This window comes from Taudactylus pleione, unplaced genomic scaffold (assembly GCF_031769625.1).
Source record: "Taudactylus pleione unplaced genomic scaffold, aTauple2 ptg000189l, whole genome shotgun sequence".
NCBI lineage: Eukaryota > Metazoa > Chordata > Amphibia > Anura > Myobatrachidae > Taudactylus > Taudactylus pleione.
In genome coordinates, this window is record NW_028284591.1 from 11,669,009 (window position 1) to 11,687,073 (window position 18,065).

Sequence of the window (18,065 nt, forward strand, 5' to 3'; positions counted from 1 at the left end):
AAGTTCCGCTGTGCTTCATCTGCCACTGGATGAGTGGTGTCGCTGTGCCTGCGATGCGAATAAGGTGCAGAATTAAAAGATAATGAAGATTCCCTGCACCTCTCGGAGCGGCTCAGTCATATTGATGCAAGGTATATGAGGACAGGCCCGCATGTAGATGGGATACATTTTTTCTTTTGATATGGCAACTGAGTAATGCTACTTCTCCATGAGGTCCTAACACATAAATCTAAGCCTTAGGTACATGTCTTCCTCTAAATGAGCCCCACTATCTGTATTCCTCTAAGTAACGGTCATTGTTTCTATCTGAGTTAATGCTTTGTAGTCATTGACCAGGACAACGTCTTTGAAAATGTTTTTTTTTTAAAAAATGACAACACACCATGTGCTTTGTGTAAAACTTTATCAGCATATGGAACATAGCAGCCAACAGTCCTAAACAATCTGGACTGTAACAAGAAAACAGGACGTTTACTCAGATACCACTTTGGGGATGTGTGTTAGAAACAGAATGCAGATTTACTTTTCCCCGACCTAAACGGAACATTTCTGAGGAACTTTCATGGTTTGGTCTGACCACCAGTATACGGATCCCAATGTTTAAATAACGTCTGCAGGATTATGCTGACCCGACTCACTTTGTTATAAAGTCTAGCCCCGCCCATTTCAGTAACGGCCACACCCACTGTGCTGGTGGCCCCGCCCATAACTCCGCCATACCCTTGGCCCAGTTGCAGCATCTCTCATGGATGGTGGATATCGCTACATGTCGGAATTAAAAAACAAACAAACAAAAAAAAACATGCAATTCATGTAATGCAGAGACCAAAATAAATCAGATAGGGGATTTAAGATAATATCTCTTTATAAAAATACTTATTTACAATTAATTTCTCTTTAGTGAAACATATTTACATCAACTGAACATGTGCAACTCGCAGAACAAACAAACAAAAACGTCCACCCAGGACCGGGTGCTTTCTCCGCACACCGAATAATAGACGTGACCCAACACTTGTCGAGGTCTTACTCTATACACAGATGAATAAATAACTGGAGTCACGAGTGGCCGACGGAGGCATCTGGATGTGTCCGATTCCTTAGCGCTGCTTCCGCCCCTTCATGGCGCTAACCTTGCCGGAGTCGCTGTTAACGCTGGATTCAAGGTGGCTGCTCCAGGTTTTGGCTTTGCCACGAGCGGGCCTGGCTGGGACAGCCGAGGTGAGACTATCCAAAAACATAGGGGGATAGTACTGCTTGAAATAACTTGTACTCATAAGAACAAAGGTTTTCCAATGGTAATTTTATTACACCCCAGCTATATGCACCCGAAACCCCCCCCCTACCAGAGTGGAGTCTGGTATTTAAAGTCTCAGCTGAATTAAGTTGATGCCCTTCAACTATTTTACGGATTTCAAGTAACAGTAATGAAATCCACTTTGTTTCCACTAACAGCCTGTACAGCAATCAGTTCTCCCTTGGTGATGTACAACACTTTGCAAAAGTTTTTCCACACCTGTCTAAAACTTTTGCAAAGTAATGGTGCATACACGCGGTCAGATTTCTTATCAGATATGAACGATAATTGCAAAAAATCTACCTTTGACATTTAGGACATGCATCGACGGACGATGCGCGTTCCCGCATGTCAAGATAACGACCTGACATCGACTGTGTTTGTAGTCAGATTTTGACGACTTCATTCATTTTAATACTGTCAGAAATCGTTCAGTAGTTGTAAAAATCGTTCATCAAATCTGACCGTGTGTATGCACCATATGAATGCTTTCAAAAATAGAAAAGTGTTATTAGTTTATTTTTAGCAGTTAACAAAATGCAAAGTGACCTGAACAGACGAGAAATTTACATCTAACCAATATTTGGTGTGACCACCCTTTGCCTTGAAAACGGCATCATTTCTTCTAGGTACACTTGCACAAAGTCAGGGATTTTGTAGGATTATAGTCAGGTGTATGATTAATCAGTCATACCAAATAGGTGATAATGATCATCATTTTCATATGTAGGTTGAAACAGTCATTAACTGAAACAGCTGTGTAGGAGGCTTAAAACTGGGTGAGGAACAGCCAAACTCTGCTATAAAGGTGACGGTTGTGGAAGACAGCTTCATGTCACAGGTTATACACCATGGCAACACTGAGCACAGCAACAAGACATAAGGTAGTTATACTGCATCAGCAAGGTCTCTCCCAGGCAAAGATATCAGAGCAGACTGGGGTTTCATGATGTGCTGTTCAAGCTCTTTTGAAGAAACGCAAAGAAACGGGCAACGTTGAGGACCGTAGACGCAGTGGCCGGCCAATGAAACTAAAGTGCATCAGATGAAAGACACATCATGCTTACTTCCCTTCCAAATCAGAAAGATGTCCAGCAGTGCCATCAGCTCAGAACTGGCAGAAACCAGTGGAACCCAGGTACACCCACTCTTTGGAGAAGTCTGGCCAGAAGTGGTCTTCATGGAAGAATTACGGCCAAAAAGCCATCCCTTCGACGTGGAAACAATGCCAAGGGATGGGTACGGATTCCCAGCGGTTAAAATCCAGACACCGGCATTCTGACAGGGTTAAGGATACCAGCCGACAGGTGTGGGAATCTAACTCTCATTACCCTAACCCTCCCTCCCCGGTGCCTAAACCTACCCCCCCCTAGTGCCTAACCCTAAACCTCCCCCCAACCCCACTGCTTGCCTTTGGGATGCCGACGCCGGTATTCTTATAGGAGTCGGGATTACGGTACCGGTATTCTAAGCGCCGGTTTCCCCCGCGTTAGAATACGGAACGTCTCCCCAAGCGACTAAACTATGCATGAAAACATAGGAACTGGGGTGCAGAAATGGCAGCAGGTGCTCTGGACTGATGAGTCAAAATGTAAAACATTTGGCTGTAACAGAAGGCAGTGTGTTCGCCGAAGGGCTGGAGAGCAGCGGTACAATAATGAGTGTCTGCAGGCAACAGTGAAGCATGGTGGAGGTTCCTTGCAAGTTTGGGGCTACATTTCAGCAAATGCAGTTGGGGATTTGGTCAGGATTAATGGTGTCCTCAATGCTGAGAAATACAGGCAGGTACTTATCCATCATGCAATGCCATCAGGGAGGCATCTGACTGGCTCCAAATTTATTCTGCAGCAGGACAACGACCCCAAACATACAACCAATGTCATTAAGAACTATCTTCAGTGTAAAGAAGAACAAGGAGTCCTGGAAGTGATGATATGGTCCCCACAGAGCCCTGATCTCATCATCATCGAGTCTGTCTGTGATTACATGAAGAGACAGAAGGATTTGAGCAAGCCTACATCCACAGAAGATCTGTGGTTAGTTCTCCAAGATGTTTGGAACAACCTCCCTGCCCAGTTCCTGCAAAAACTGTGTGCAAGTGTACCTAGAAGAATTGATGCTGTTTTGAAGGCAAAGGGCGGTCACACCAAATATTGATTTGATTTAGATTTCTCTTCTGTTCATTCAGATTTTGTTAATAAAAATAAACTATAAACATTTCTATTTTTGAAAGTATTCTTACTTTGCAGCATTTTTCTCACACCTGCCTAAAACTTTTGACAGTACTGTACATCAGAGCTACATGCAGCATCACTATACAGCCAGCTAAACTGCATTTACCATGCTTGCTGATTGCAGTTTAACCAGCACATGCAACACGAATGCGATGACAAGGGGCGGACCCGGAACACATGTGCGCTGTTGGCGGGTACTTGGAAAGCTCAGCTCAGACAGAATGATGGGCAATAGCACCAGACATGTCTACTGCAGGTCCCCAAAGATGGAACAGACAGAGAAATCCAGAAAGGATGCTGCCTGTAGGTGGTCCGTCACATTCACCAGAAGGTGCACTATAAACACTAGGATATACTATATAATTATGGAGACGCAGGAGGCGGCAGCGATGTGTCATGTGACTTCTATAGTGCTAGAGACACATTTGGTGATGATGATATCCCTTTAAGTGACAATCATACTGGTATTATACACAGTACAAATAAGAGAGGACAAGCGGTCACCAATGGCGAATGGGAGGAAGATGGATTCACTGTGAGCGGAGGGAGGGAGGGACGGTGGGTAATCTGTGGAATCCCTACTAGAAAGGGATGAGGGCAAATTTACTAACAGTATTCAGAAATGTATCGGACTACTTTCTTACAGGAAACTGTATTCGCAGCTTCATTCGGAAATGGGCAATGGGAGCGGCTGAGTGATACAGGGAACTTACTGCAGGTATGTAACTACGTTCTGGGGGCCGGATTCAGCAAGGAGAGCAGTTGCTAATACGCACGCAATCGGCCGATTGTTGCAGTGCGTGAACTAGCCACTGCGATTGCAGTGACTACGCAGACCTTGTGGGTGGTAACTGGGGGATGTGGGCCGGGCGAAAGCAGATGTTCCAACGGCGTTGCAGGGTCGTGCATAAATTATCCACTGCGATGCCTTACACAGCATGCGATGAAGTTAGCAATTTCTGAGTAAGGTCAGAGCTTGTGTAAGTGTGCGTGAGGCTACGATGGTACCGATGGTTTCGCAGTCCTGCTAAACATTACAGATGTGTAAGATAAAGTGGGCGTCCTTATTTAGTGCACCGGCTAGCATACTATCGCAGTTGAACTGCGTGCGTAATCGGTATCGCGTTCGCAGTTGCGTTCCTTGCTCAATCAGGCCCTGAGACATAAAAGAGGAATAAGAATGAGGAGTCAGATTTACCTGAGAATCAACAGGAACTAAGGAAAGAAAATCCAAACCTAGAGAAAGGGGAGAGGTGAGAGTCAGTGTTTTAGGATACACACAATGCAGCTGTACTAACACCATCATATCACTATCATAACAGGAGACAGTAACACCATCATATCACTATCATAACAGGGGATAGTAACCCCATCATATCACTAACACCATCATATCACTATAATGACAGGAGATACTAACACCATCATATCACTATCATAGCAGGAGATAGTAACACCATCATATCACTATCATAGCAGGAGATAGTAACACCATCCTATCACTATCATGACAGGAGATACTAACACCATCATATCACTATCATAGCAGAAGATACTAACACCATCATACCACTATCATAGCAGGAGACAGTAACACCATCATATCACTATCATAGCAGGAGATAGTAACACCATCATATCACTATCATAACAGGAGATAGTAACCCCATCATATCACTAACACCATCATATCACTATCATAGCAGGAGACAGTAACACCATCATATCACTATCATAGCAGGAGATAGTAACACCATCATATCACTATCATAACAGCAGATAGTAATACCATCATATCACTATCATAACAGGAGATAGTAACACCATCATATCACTATCATAGCAGGAGACAGTAACACCATCATATCACTATCATAGCAGGAGATACTAACACCATCATATCACTATCATAGCAGGAGATAGTAACACCATCATATCACTATCATAACAGCAGATAGTAATACCATCATATCACTATCATAACAGGAGATAGTAACACCATCATATCACTATCATGACAGGAGATAACAAGAGATATGGTAAGAACTTACCTTTGTTATCTCTGTTTCTACGAAGTCCATAGGGTCCACAGGGTTGACCTTGGGGTATAGCTGGATCTGGATCCACGGGCACCACGCAGTTAAAGCTTTGCTGCTCCCAGGATGCACTTGGGTCCGTCCTCCCCCACACCCCGCCCCGGCCACAGGCACCTCAGTTGGTAAGCAGCTAAGGCCGGAGGAGGAGACTAAACAGAGAGAAGGAAGACTGGAACACACAAGAAACCATACTCACAGAAATGGGAGACGGAAAACCGGTGACCAGCCACACAGCCCATTTGAAGCCAGGTGCGTCAGGGCGGGCGCCCTGTGGACCCTATGGACTTCGTAGAAACAGAGATAACAAAGGTAAGTTCTTACCATATCTCTTGTTTTCTACTTCAGGGTCCATAGGGGGTCCACAGGGTTGACCTTGGGGATGTCCCAAAGCAGTTCAACTAAGGGCGGGGACGCTCCTGTGCTGAAAGGAGTACCCGGCGCCCAAAGGATGCATCCTGAGAGGCGAAGGTGTCAAACGCATAAAACCTCAAAAACGTCTGAATTGAAGACCAAGTAGCCGCCTTACACAGCTGAACAGCGGAGGCGCCACGTCTAGCAGCCCAAGAGGGACCCACAGAACGAGTGGAATGAGCCTTAACAGAGGCTGGCACAGGTAAACCCTCCTGCGCATAAGCCTCACAAATAACTAAACGAAGCCAACGAGCTATCGTTTGCTTGTTGGCAGGCCAACCCCTCTTGTGAAAACCAAAGAGGACAAACAAAGAATCCGACTTCCTAACCGAAGCAGTCCGGTCCACATAGATTCTAAGTGCCCGGACCACATCCAAGGAAGCCTCACCAGCCGAAAGATCAGGTGACTGAAAAGCTGGCACAACAAGTTCCTGATTAATGTGGAACTTTGAAACCACTTTGGGCAAAAACTCAGGACGTGTGCGGAGCACTGCCCTGTCCTGGTGAAAAATCAGAAAAGGAGGGCGACAGGAAAGCGCCCCCAATTCTGAAACCCTCCTGGCCGAAGCAATTGCCAGGAGAAAAATGGTCTTAAACGTCAGCCACTTGAGCTCCACCGACTCAAGCGGCTCAAAAGGAGGACCCTGCAAGACCCTCAGTACCACCGTCAAGTCCCACGGAGCCACCGGAGGCACGAAGGGAGGCTGGATCCTGAGAACACCTTGGAAAAAGGTGTAAACATCTGGCAGTGTAGCAATCCGTCGCTGAAACCACACGGACAAAGCAGACACATGAACCTTCAGAGAGGCCAGGCGTAAGCCGAGGTCCAAACCCGATTGAAGAAATTCCAAGATTCTGGAAACCCGGAACACCTGCGGATCATAGTTTCTGGATTCACACCATTGAAAATAAGTGCGCCACACCCTGTGGTAAATCCGCGCGGAGGCAGGCTTGCGTGCCCTAAGCATGGTACCAATCACTGAACTGGAGAAACCCCTAGACCTCAAGACGGCTGTCTCAAGAGCCACGCCGTCAAAGACAGCCGACCCAGATCCGGGTAAAGGCAGGGCCCCTGAGACAACAGGTCCCGACGCTGAGGAAGAAGGTACGGAGCGTCGATGGAGAGACACCTCAGATCGGAGTACCAAGGACGTCTGGGCCACGCCGGAGCCACCAGCACGAGCGTGCCGCCGTCCTGCTTGAATTTCCGCAGAACCCGAGGAAGTAAGGATATCGGAGGAAACAGATACGCCAGGTGAAACGTCCATTTCACCGACAGAGCGTCTACCAGACAGGCGCCTGCGTCTCTTGTCCTTGACCCGTAAACGGGCAACTTGTGATTGTGACGGGAGGCCATCAAGTCCAGCTCCGGCAGCCCCCACCTGTCCACGAGTAGCTGAAACACCTCTGGGTGAAGCGACCATTCCCCGGGATGCACATCGTGACGGCTGAGGAAGTCCGCCTCCCAATTGAGGACTCCGGGAATGAAGACTGCCGAGATCGCTGGAACATGACACTCCGCCCAAGCAAGAATGCGAGACACCTCCGACATTGCTGCCCGACTGCGAGTTCCCCCTTGGTGGTTGATGTACGCCACCGTGGTGGCGTTGTCGGACTGCACCTGAACCGCCCTTCCGTGAAGAGCGGGGCCGGACGACTGCAGGGCCCTGTACACAGCCCGCAGTTCCAGGATGTTGATGGGGAGAAGTGCTTCTTCCGCGGACCAACGACCCTGAAGCGATAATGAGCCGGTCACTGCCCCCCAACCCCGAAGACTGGCATCCGTCGTGAGCAGGACCCAGTCCGGGATCCAAAAGGGGCGCCCCTCGACCAGATGCACCGTCTGAAGCCACCAAGCCAAAGACTGCCGAACCTCCGCGGACAACACCAGCATCTGAGAGCGGATCCGGTGAGGTAACCCGTTCCATTCCGATAGAATCAGCCCCTGCAGGGGCCGGGAATGGAACTGGGCAAATTCCACCATGTCGAATGTCGACACCATGGACCCCAGAACTCTCATAGCTGAATGGACCGACAGGCGGCAACTGCTCAGGCAACTGTGTATCCGCAGCTGCAGGGAGGAGACCTTCTCTGGAGTCAGGAAAATCCGCTGCTGACGAGAATCCAGCAGGGCTCCCAAATGAACCATCCGCTGTGATGGAATCAGGGAGGACTTCTTCCAGTTTATCAACCACCCGTGTGCTTGAAGACAAGCAATGGTCAGGTGGAGATGTCGAAGAAGCACCTCCGGGGAGCTCGCCAGCAGCAGAAGATCGTCCAGGTACGGCAACAGACGTAGACCCTGACCCCGAAGGTGGGCAGCCATAACCGCCATCACCTTGGTGAACACCCTCGGAGCCGTGGAAAGGCCAAAAGGCAACGCCCGAAATTGGTAGTGATGGTTCAGGGTAGCAAACCTCAGATACCGCTGATGTGCCGGTGCTATGGGTACATGGAGATATGCGTCCTGGATATCGAGGGAGACCATATAATCCCCGGGTTCCATCGCCAGAATGATGGAACGTAACGTTTCCATCCTGAACCTGGGAACTCTGAGGTATCTGTTCAGAGACTTCAAATTCAGGATAGGGCGATGAGAACCATTGGGTTTCTGTACCAGAAACAGAGTAGAATAGTACCCCGTCCCGCGCTGAGACTGCGGAACGGGAACAATGACCCCTGCTTGTAGCAAGGATTCTATAGCTACCTGAATCTGACCAGCTTTGGTCTTGTCCAGAGAAGGACTCGTACAGAAAAACTGGTGGGGCGGCCTGAACCGAAAAGACAGGGCGTACCCCTGAGAGACTACTTCTCGAACCCAGGCATCCGTGGTGGTATTGTGCCAACACTGGGCGAATTGGAGAAGTCGGCCTCCCACTCTGGGGTCCCCCAGAGAGAGGCCCGTCCCATCAGGCAGCAGGCTTATCCTCCTGCTTGGAAGAAGGGCGCCGAGCACTCCATGCCTGCTTCTTGGGCTTGGGTGCGGCCTTGGTCGCCGAATGTCTCGGGAAGGACTGGCCCTTGGCCTTACCCTGAACCCGAAAGGACCGAAAGGCAGAGCTCCTCACCTTAGCCGGCGCAGAGGCCGAAGGGAGAAAAGCCGACTTGGACTTAGCCAAAGTATCCACTATTCTGTCCAAATCCGGACCAAATAGTAAATCACCATTAAAAGGCAAGGCCTCCAGACCCTTTTTTGAATCTGCATCAGCCCTCCAGGACCTCAGCCACAGGGAGCGCCGAGCAGATACCGCTGCAGCCGACACCCTAGAAGTGAGCAGGCTGGCATCCAAAGACGCTTCCCCAATATAGGAAGCTGCATCCCGCATCTGTCCCACTAACGCTCTCTGGATATCCGAAGCCTCATCAGGAAAGGTATCCTCCAAGGCATTGGCCCATGCCTCAATGGCTTTAGCCACCCAGGAGATAGCCATGGACGGGCGAGCCACCGCCCCGGAAAGAGAATAAATGGACTTTAAACAAGTCTCCACCTTCCTGTCCGTGGGATCCTTCAAAGAGGAGATAGACGGCAATGGCAACGTCGCGCTTTTGATCAAGCGGGTAACGTGGGAATCCACCGCCGGCGGAGTTTCCCATTTCCTGCAATGAGCTTCAGGAAAAGGATAGTTCGCCGCCAACCTTTTCTGTGGATGGAACCTCTTACTAGGTAATTGCCAGGCCGCCGCCATATGATCCGATAATTGATCAGACAGGGGGAACACATTTGAGGTCACCTTGGCCTTTTTAAAATTAGGAAACTTCGACCTAGGAGCCGGCGCATCATCCTCAACATGTAGGATAGCCCGCACCGCCCTAACTAAGGCTGGAACATTAATGGAGGACTTAGCTTCCACCTCCTGCCCCATGACATCAGAGTCAGAGTCCTCATGGATTTCTCCATCATCTGAGGACACTTCCGAGTCCGACAACTGCGCAGCTAGTGAACTCACAACCGGACGTTTAGACACCCTTGGTGGCACATCACCTTGCAACATAGACTGAAACGCCGAGGATGAAGCCGCCAGACTCTGTACGGAGCTGGATAGAACATCCACCCAAGGCGGAGGAGCCGTCGGAGCAACACTCTGCAAAGGCACTACAGACTGACACGTCCCTGGGGAAGACTGCACATACACAGGCAGTCCCGAGTAAGGACCCACAGTCTGGGCCCCGGGGGAAGACCGCAACATTTGTGGAACCCTCGGGGAATGGGGGATGGTGGGCTGCGGTAACGCCCTAGAAGGGACCGCTGATGGGACCGATAACCGGTCCGCAATAGACGCCAGCACCTGTGAAAACATCGCCCAAGGAGGGTCCTGTGATACAGGGGGGTTGGAGGGGCCCGGTACCAGCTGGCACCGCCCGCACAGACCATCCTGAGATAAGTCCTCCCCATCAACTCCAGCAGCACAGCGTCTGCAGGAAAATAACACAGGAGCCACAGAGCGCTCAGTCTCCTCATCCGACATGATACCGTAAATACACAAGAAATAGGTATCACCAGAGGAATTACGGTTTTAACACCCGCGCACTCACCAGTATGCGAAACAACAGCCCAGATATGGTACTGTGTAGCACACAACAGTATGTGACTGACCCCACAAATACGTGTTTTATATATGTGAGGGTCTCAGAAAAACGCCCTTCCCCCACACACCTGCCGGGCCGTAGGAGAAGGAAAGGGATAGTTATAAGCTGACAGTAAGGAGAATAAGTCACAGACAGGCAGCACTAGCAATAGTCACATACAATGCAGAAAAGTTATACTCACTGCACCTTCCGCTACAATCAACCGCCCAGATTCAGTGTCTGGGAGGGCTATAGCGCTGTGTACACTGTCCTTTAGCAGGGGAGAGGTACACAGGGGGACCGGTCCACTTGATACCGCCTGGGAGTCTGCGATGTGCCAGTAAAGATGGCCGCCGGAGACCTCAGAGGAGGAGTGGCCGAGAGATAAGAGCAGCTCAGCGACGCCAGACTGCTTGTTGAAAGGCGCGCTGAGCTGAGGGGAGGAGCCGCTAGACAGGGAAGGCTGCCTCCCCTGGCTAGCAATTAACCCCCGGGTTGCCGGTCCCGCTACCAGCCTGATACCCTGGTGGTCTAGCGGACACGCGGGGTATTCCTCAATTGAGGGGGAGCCCGCCGCCGCCGCTAGCGCCTCCGGTCTGTCCCCAGAGACCGGAGGCTCCTGACTGCATTGAAGTATCCGCGGGCCGCCGCACGCGGCGACCCGCGGCTTACCTGATCCCCGTCGCGTCCGGCAGCAGTCAAGGGAGTCCCCAGAGCCCGGCTAGTACAGGCTCTGGGGTCCCGCCGCGATCCCCAGAGCTGTACTGGCGTCGCGGCGCCAGCGGGGAGAAGGAGCGGCAGCGTGGACGTCCTAAAGGACAGTCTGATGCTGCCGCTCTAACAGTGTAAAAAAAGAAGAAAAAAATAAAAAATTTCTCTTTTAAAATAAAGCTTAGGGGCTGCTCCTGCAGCCCCACTGCGACAGGGTGACCCGACTCCGGCCGGGCACCAACTAAAAACTGAGGTGCCTGTGGCCGGGGCGGGGTGTGGGGGAGGACGGACCCAAGTGCATCCTGGGAGCAGCAAAGCTTTAACTGCGTGGTGCCCGTGGATCCAGATCCAGCTATACCCCAAGGTCAACCCTGTGGACCCCCTATGGACCCTGAAGTAGAAACTAACACCATCATATCACTATCATAGCAGAAGATACTAACATCATCATACCACTATCATAGCAGGAGACAGTAACACCATCATATCACTATCATAGCAGGAGATAGTAACCCCATCATATCACTGTCATAGCAGGAGACAGTAACACCATCATATCACTATCATAGCAGGAGATAGTAACACCATCATATCACTATCATAACAGCAGATAGTAATACCATCATAACACTATCATAGCAGGAGACAGTAACACCATCATATCACTATCATAGCAGGAGATAGTAACACCATCATATCACTATCATAACAGGAGATAGTAACACCATCATATCACTATCATAGCAGGAGACAGTAACACCATCATATCACTATCATAGCAGGAGATAGTAACACCATCATATCACTATCATAACAGCAGATAGTAATACCATCATATCACTATCATAGCAGGAGACAGTAACACCATCATATCACTATCATAGCAGGAGATACTAACACCATCATATCACTATCATAGCAGGAGATAGTAACACCATCATATCACTATCATAACAGGAGTCAGTAACACCATCATATCACTATCATAAAAGGGGATAGTAATACCATCATATCACGAGACAGTAACACCATCATATCACTATCATAGAAGGAGATAGTAACACCATCATATCACTATCATAGCAGGAGATACTAACACCATCATATCACTATCATAGCAGGGGATAGTAACCCCATCATATCACTGACACCATCATATCACTATCATAGCAGGAGACAGTAACACCATCATATCACTATCATAGCAGGAGATACTAACACCATCATATCACTATCATAGAAGGAGATAGTAACACCATCATATCACTATCATAGCAGGAGATACTAACACCATCATATCACTATCATAACGGGACAGTAACACCATCATATCACTATCATAACAGGAGACAGTAACACCATCATATAACTATCATAACAGGGGATAGTAACCCCATCATATCACTAACACCATCATATCACTATCATAGCAGGAGACAGTAACACCATCATATTACTATCATAGCAGGAGATAGTAACACCATCATATCACTATCATAACAGGGGATAGTAATACCATCATATCACGAGACAGTACCACCATCATATCACTATCATAGAAGGAGATAGTAACACCATCATATCACTATCATAGCAGGAGACAGTAACACCATCATATCATATCATAGCAGGAGATACTAACACCATCATATCACTATCATAACAGGAGACAGTAACACCATCATATCATTATCATAACAGGGGATAGTAACACCATCATATCACTATCATAGCAGGAGATACTAACACCATCATATCACTATCATAGCAGGAGATACTAACACCATCATATCACTATCATAACAGGAGATAGTAACACCATCATATCAGTATCATAACAGGGGAAAGTAACCCCATCATATCACTAACACCATCATATCACTATCATAGCAGGAGACAGTAACACCATCATATCACTATCATAGCAGGAGATAGTAACACCATCATATCACTATCATAACAGGAGATACTAACACCATCATATCACTATCATAGCAGGAGATAGTAACACCATCATATCACTATCATAACAGGAGATAGTAATACCATCATATCACTATCATAACAGGAGACAGTAACACCATCATATCACTATCATAGCAGGAAATACTAACACCATCATATCACTATCATAGCAGGAGACAGTAACACCATCATATCACTATCATAGCAGGAGACAGTAACACCATCATATCACTATCATAACAGGAGATACTAACACCATCATATCACGAGATAGTAATACCATCATATCACTATCATAGCAGGAGACAGTAACACCATCATATCACTATCATAGCAGGAGATAGTAACACCATCATATCACTATCATAACAGGAGATACTAACACCATCATATCACGAGATAGTAATACCATCATATCACTATCATAACAGGAGACAGTAACACCATCATATCACTATCATAGCAGGAGATAGTAACACCATCATATCACTATCATAGCAGGAAACAGTAACACCGTCATATCACTATCATAACAGGAGATAGTAACACCATATCACTATCATAACAGGGGATAGTAACCCCATCATATCACTAACACCATCATATCACTATCATAGCAGGAGATAGTAACACCATCATATCACTATCATAGCAGGAGATAGTAACACCATCATATCACTATCATAGCAGGAGATACTAACACCATCATAATACTATCATAGCAGGGGATAGTAACCCCATCATATCACTAACACCATCATATCACTATCATAGCAGGAGACAGTAACAGCATCATATCACTATCACAGCAGGAGATACTAACACCATCATATCACTATCATAACAGGAGATAGTAACACCACACACAACAGGGATAAGAGAAGAGACATGCGCTGCAGCAGCAGCACCAGCTTTCCCTGTATCCACATACACATCACAGCAGGGATAAGAGAAGAGACATGCGCTGCAGCAGCACCAGCTTTCCCTGTATCCTCATACACATCACAGCAGGGATAAGAGAAGCGACATGCGCTACAACAGCACCAGCTTTCCCTGTATCCTCATACACATCACAGCAGGGATAAGAGAAGCGACATGCGCTACAACAGCACCAGCTTTCCCTGTATCCTCATACACATCACAGCAGGGATAAGAGAAGAGACATGCGCTGCAGCAGCACCAGCTTTCCCTATATCCTCATACACATCACAGCAGGGATAACAGAAGAGACATGCGCTGCAGCAGCACCAGCTCTCCCTGTATCCTCATACACATCACAGCAGGGATAAGAGAAGAGACATGCGCTACAGCAACACCAGCTCTCCCTGTATCCTCATACACATCACAGCAGGGATAAGAGAAGAGACATGCGCTACAGCAGCACCAGCTTTCCCTATATCCTCATACACATCACAGCAGGGATAAGAGAAGAGACATGCGCTGCAGCAGCACCAGCTTTCCCTGTATCCACATACACTTCACAGCAGGGATAAGAGAAGAAACATGCGCTGCAGCAGCACCAGCTTTCCCTATATCCTCATACACATCACAGCAGGGATAAGAGAAGCGACATGCGCTGCAGGAGAACCAGCTCTCCCTGTATCCACATACACATCACGGCAGGGATAAGAGAAGAGACATGCGCTGCAGCAGCACCAGCTTTCCCTGTATCCACATACACATCACAGCAGGGATAAGAGAAGAGACATGCGCTGCAGCAGCACCAGCTTTCCCTATATCCTCATACACATCACAGCAGGGATAAGAGAGGAGACATGCGCTACAGCAGCACCAGCTTTCCCTGTATCCTCATACACATCACAGCAGGGATAAGGGAAGCGACATGCGCTGCAGCAGCACCAGCTTTCCCTGTATCCTCATACACATCACAGCAGGGATAAGGGAAGCGACATGCTGAGGTGACCTGATTAATATGTTCTCCTTCTAATGGATTTATTGTTCTGATCGATCCCATGGCTGCCAGGACAGAACACCATTTCTGACAATCATCTCATTTGCATGATCCAGCCATAAGCGATCCGATCTAACGTTCACTCTAAGGACGGTATTCAGTTGGTTTTAACGCGCCCGATCTCCCGTCTCAAGTGATGGGAGAACGCGGGGCGATATTCAATTGATTCAGATTATCACGCCCAACCGCGTAAAACGTCTAAACCTGACCAAAGTGCTGCGCGTGATCGCGAAAAGTGCTGTTTGGGTGCCCATACTGGTCACTTTTTGCGCCTCTGAGCTCGCCACCCCAGGGGGTTGCAAAGTGAAATGCCGGCGCCGGCAGCTGCTCGCGCCCGACAGGAGCAGCAATTGAATAGCTCTTTGGGCGCAAAGCGGGGACAGCTGCCGGCGCAAACAATTGAATAGCGCTCTAAGGGTCATCTCATTTGCATGCTCCAGCCATAAGCGAACTGATAACGGTCTAACGGTCATTCTAAGGGTAGCGTCACACGGGCTACACCACACCGGCGCTTCCCCAGCTTCCGAAGTTCTCTGGCCCAATTTTCACAGCGTTTGCATTGCAGGCGGATAAGGGCAGCGCCTCGAAGCCTCGCGGCTTGTAATGGGCACATCCAACGCTCTGTGAGAGGGGGTTTCGCTTGTGAGTAATGAATTTTTCTTGAGGGGGGTCATTACCGAGCGCTTTGGACACATCGCAGCATTTTGAACGACCTCCTCTGAGTAATAATAGCAGGAATTGATCATTTCCGTGTGGGGTGTGATCACAAGAGCGCCTGTGTGACGCTGCCACCATACAGCCGGAGCCTCGAGGCTGCTACAGAGTCAGACATAGTTATTTTCCACGGCACATACCTGGAAAGTCGGCGGAGAGGCCGGAGATGGCGGGGTGACGGAAGTGATTAGAGTACTCCAGCATGGAGGGGTGTAGCGTTGCCGTACCGCCCATTTTCCCCAATCTTTCTGCCGATGGCTGGTAGGATAGCGCCCTTATGTAAACAAAACGATGGATGTTCTTTATTCATCAAGTAAAATATCAGCTAGAACTGCAGGACATTAAATGACGCGTTATCCTGCTACACCCCGTATGGAAGGGAATATCACGCTGCTCTTTTCGAAGTTAACAGAAATTAAAAACTATTTTTTTCACCACTATAAATGAGAGGTTTATGTAATCTGCTCCTGTACTAGGCTTGGGATCCCTTTCCCTGGGAACTACATGATGTGGTGTATTTATTAGGGTCCCATTATAGCCAGGGCCTTTGCAGCTTCCCTGCTCCGCTTTGCTGGTCTCTATTTAGCAGCGGACGTCCGACACAGCGGGAGAGGTTCCGCAGGGTAATTACAGTACAAAGGAGCGGAGCAGCGGCAACGTTAATTTTCTGAGGTCGCAGCTCTGCGTGTCATGACCCTGATAAAGGCAGTTAGTATGGTGAAAACAATGTAACCCAAACAAATTATTAGGGACAGATGAGACACCCAGACATTTATGCAGAAGGGACACAATAAAACATCTTTAGTAAGCAGTGTTGGTAAAGTAGAATGAGTAGATATGCCCCGCACCCTTTCAGTGGGAGCCCCTGTGAATCCGGCACGTAGAGACACTTCTTTTTGGCCGGTGGCTCATCCTCCCCTTCAGAAGAGCTGTCGATTGTTAGGTCTATGACTTCAGCCTTTTTACTCGTCTCGGTGGGCTCTTTGACTGGGTACATCTTGCTAATAACTCCAGACCCTGCAACATAGAGGAACAAATGAGACACATATAGACCCGTTCTGCTTGTAATGCTGGGATTGTGAGCACAACGCCATATGACAAATGGTCCTATTGAGAAGTTCCTGAAAGGCCCAAGTGACTCCTAATGAGTGTACTCAATGTGAATAGGCATTACCTCCTTATGCTAGATTGTGATGGTGGCACAAATACAGCCAGCCCTGGCTTTGATCATGGTGGCCAACAGTGGTCAGAGCGGGCTGGGCCTTTCTCATACGTACACAGCTGCAGATACCACTGAGACACTGGCACTAGTTAGCAATGCAGTTGTAGCCGCAAGCATGGGAAGTGCCTAGTCTGGGGTTCTTAAGGATCATATATCCCAATCAGCTGTCAGGACAAACAGGTAAGGTGTTACTGTCCTCCGCCGTCTGTGCATACAGGTAAGTGTTACTGCCCCCCGCCATCTGGGCATACAGGTAAGGTGTTTCTGTCCTCAGCCGGCAGGGCATACAGGTGGTAACTGTTACTGTCCCCTGCAGTCAGGGCATACAGGTAAGGTGTTACTGTCCCCAGCAATCAGGGCATACAGGTAAGGTGTTACTGTCCTCAGTTGTCAGGGCATACAGGTAAGGTGTTACTGTCCTCAGTTGTCAGGGCATACAGGCAAGGTGTTACTGTCCTCAGCTGTCACGGAATACAGGTAAGGTTGTTACTGTCCTCAGTCGGCAGGGCATACAGGCAAGGGGTTACTGTCCTCAGCCGGCAGGGCATACAGGTAAGGTGTTACTGTCCTCAGCCGGCAGGGAATACAGGTAAGGTTGTTACTGTCCTCAGCCGGCAGGGAATACAGGTAAGGGGTTACTGTCCTCAGCCGGCAGGGCATACAGGTAAGGTTGTTACTGCCCTCAGCCGGCAGGGCATACAGGTAAGGTTGTTACTGCCCTCAGCCGGCAGGGCATACAGGTAAGGGGTTACTGTCCTCAGCCGGCAGGGCATACAGGTAAGGTTGTTACTGCCCTCAGCCGGCAGGGCATACAGGTAAGGTTGTTACTGCCCTCAGCCGGCAGGGCATACAGGTAAGGTTGTTACTGCCCTCAGCC

The 18,065-nt window shown here is 48.6% G+C and overlaps 1 protein-coding gene across 4 annotated transcripts in view; it reads right to left on the bottom strand.

Moving 5' to 3' along the window:
* Window positions 1-389: 389 nt before the first annotated feature.
* PIAS2 (protein inhibitor of activated STAT 2) overlaps window positions 390-18,065 on the bottom strand; it is an 87,720-nt gene continuing 70,044 nt past the window's right edge. For 2 of the 4 annotated variants that reach the window (XM_088476508.1, XM_088476509.1), the window contains exons 11-14: window positions 16,815-16,983; window positions 16,107-16,240; window positions 4,730-4,767; window positions 390-1,227 (exon numbers count right to left, since the gene is read on the bottom strand). In XM_088476508.1, the coding sequence (XP_088332634.1) occupies window positions 1,162-1,227; window positions 4,730-4,767; window positions 16,107-16,240; window positions 16,815-16,983 (407 nt within the window). In that variant the 3' untranslated portion in view covers window positions 390-1,161. Of the gene's footprint in view, window positions 1,257-4,729; window positions 4,768-16,106; window positions 16,241-16,814; window positions 16,984-18,065 lie in introns of all 4 variants that reach the window. The other 2 variants (XM_088476511.1, XM_088476510.1) reach the window with 2 other exon arrangements.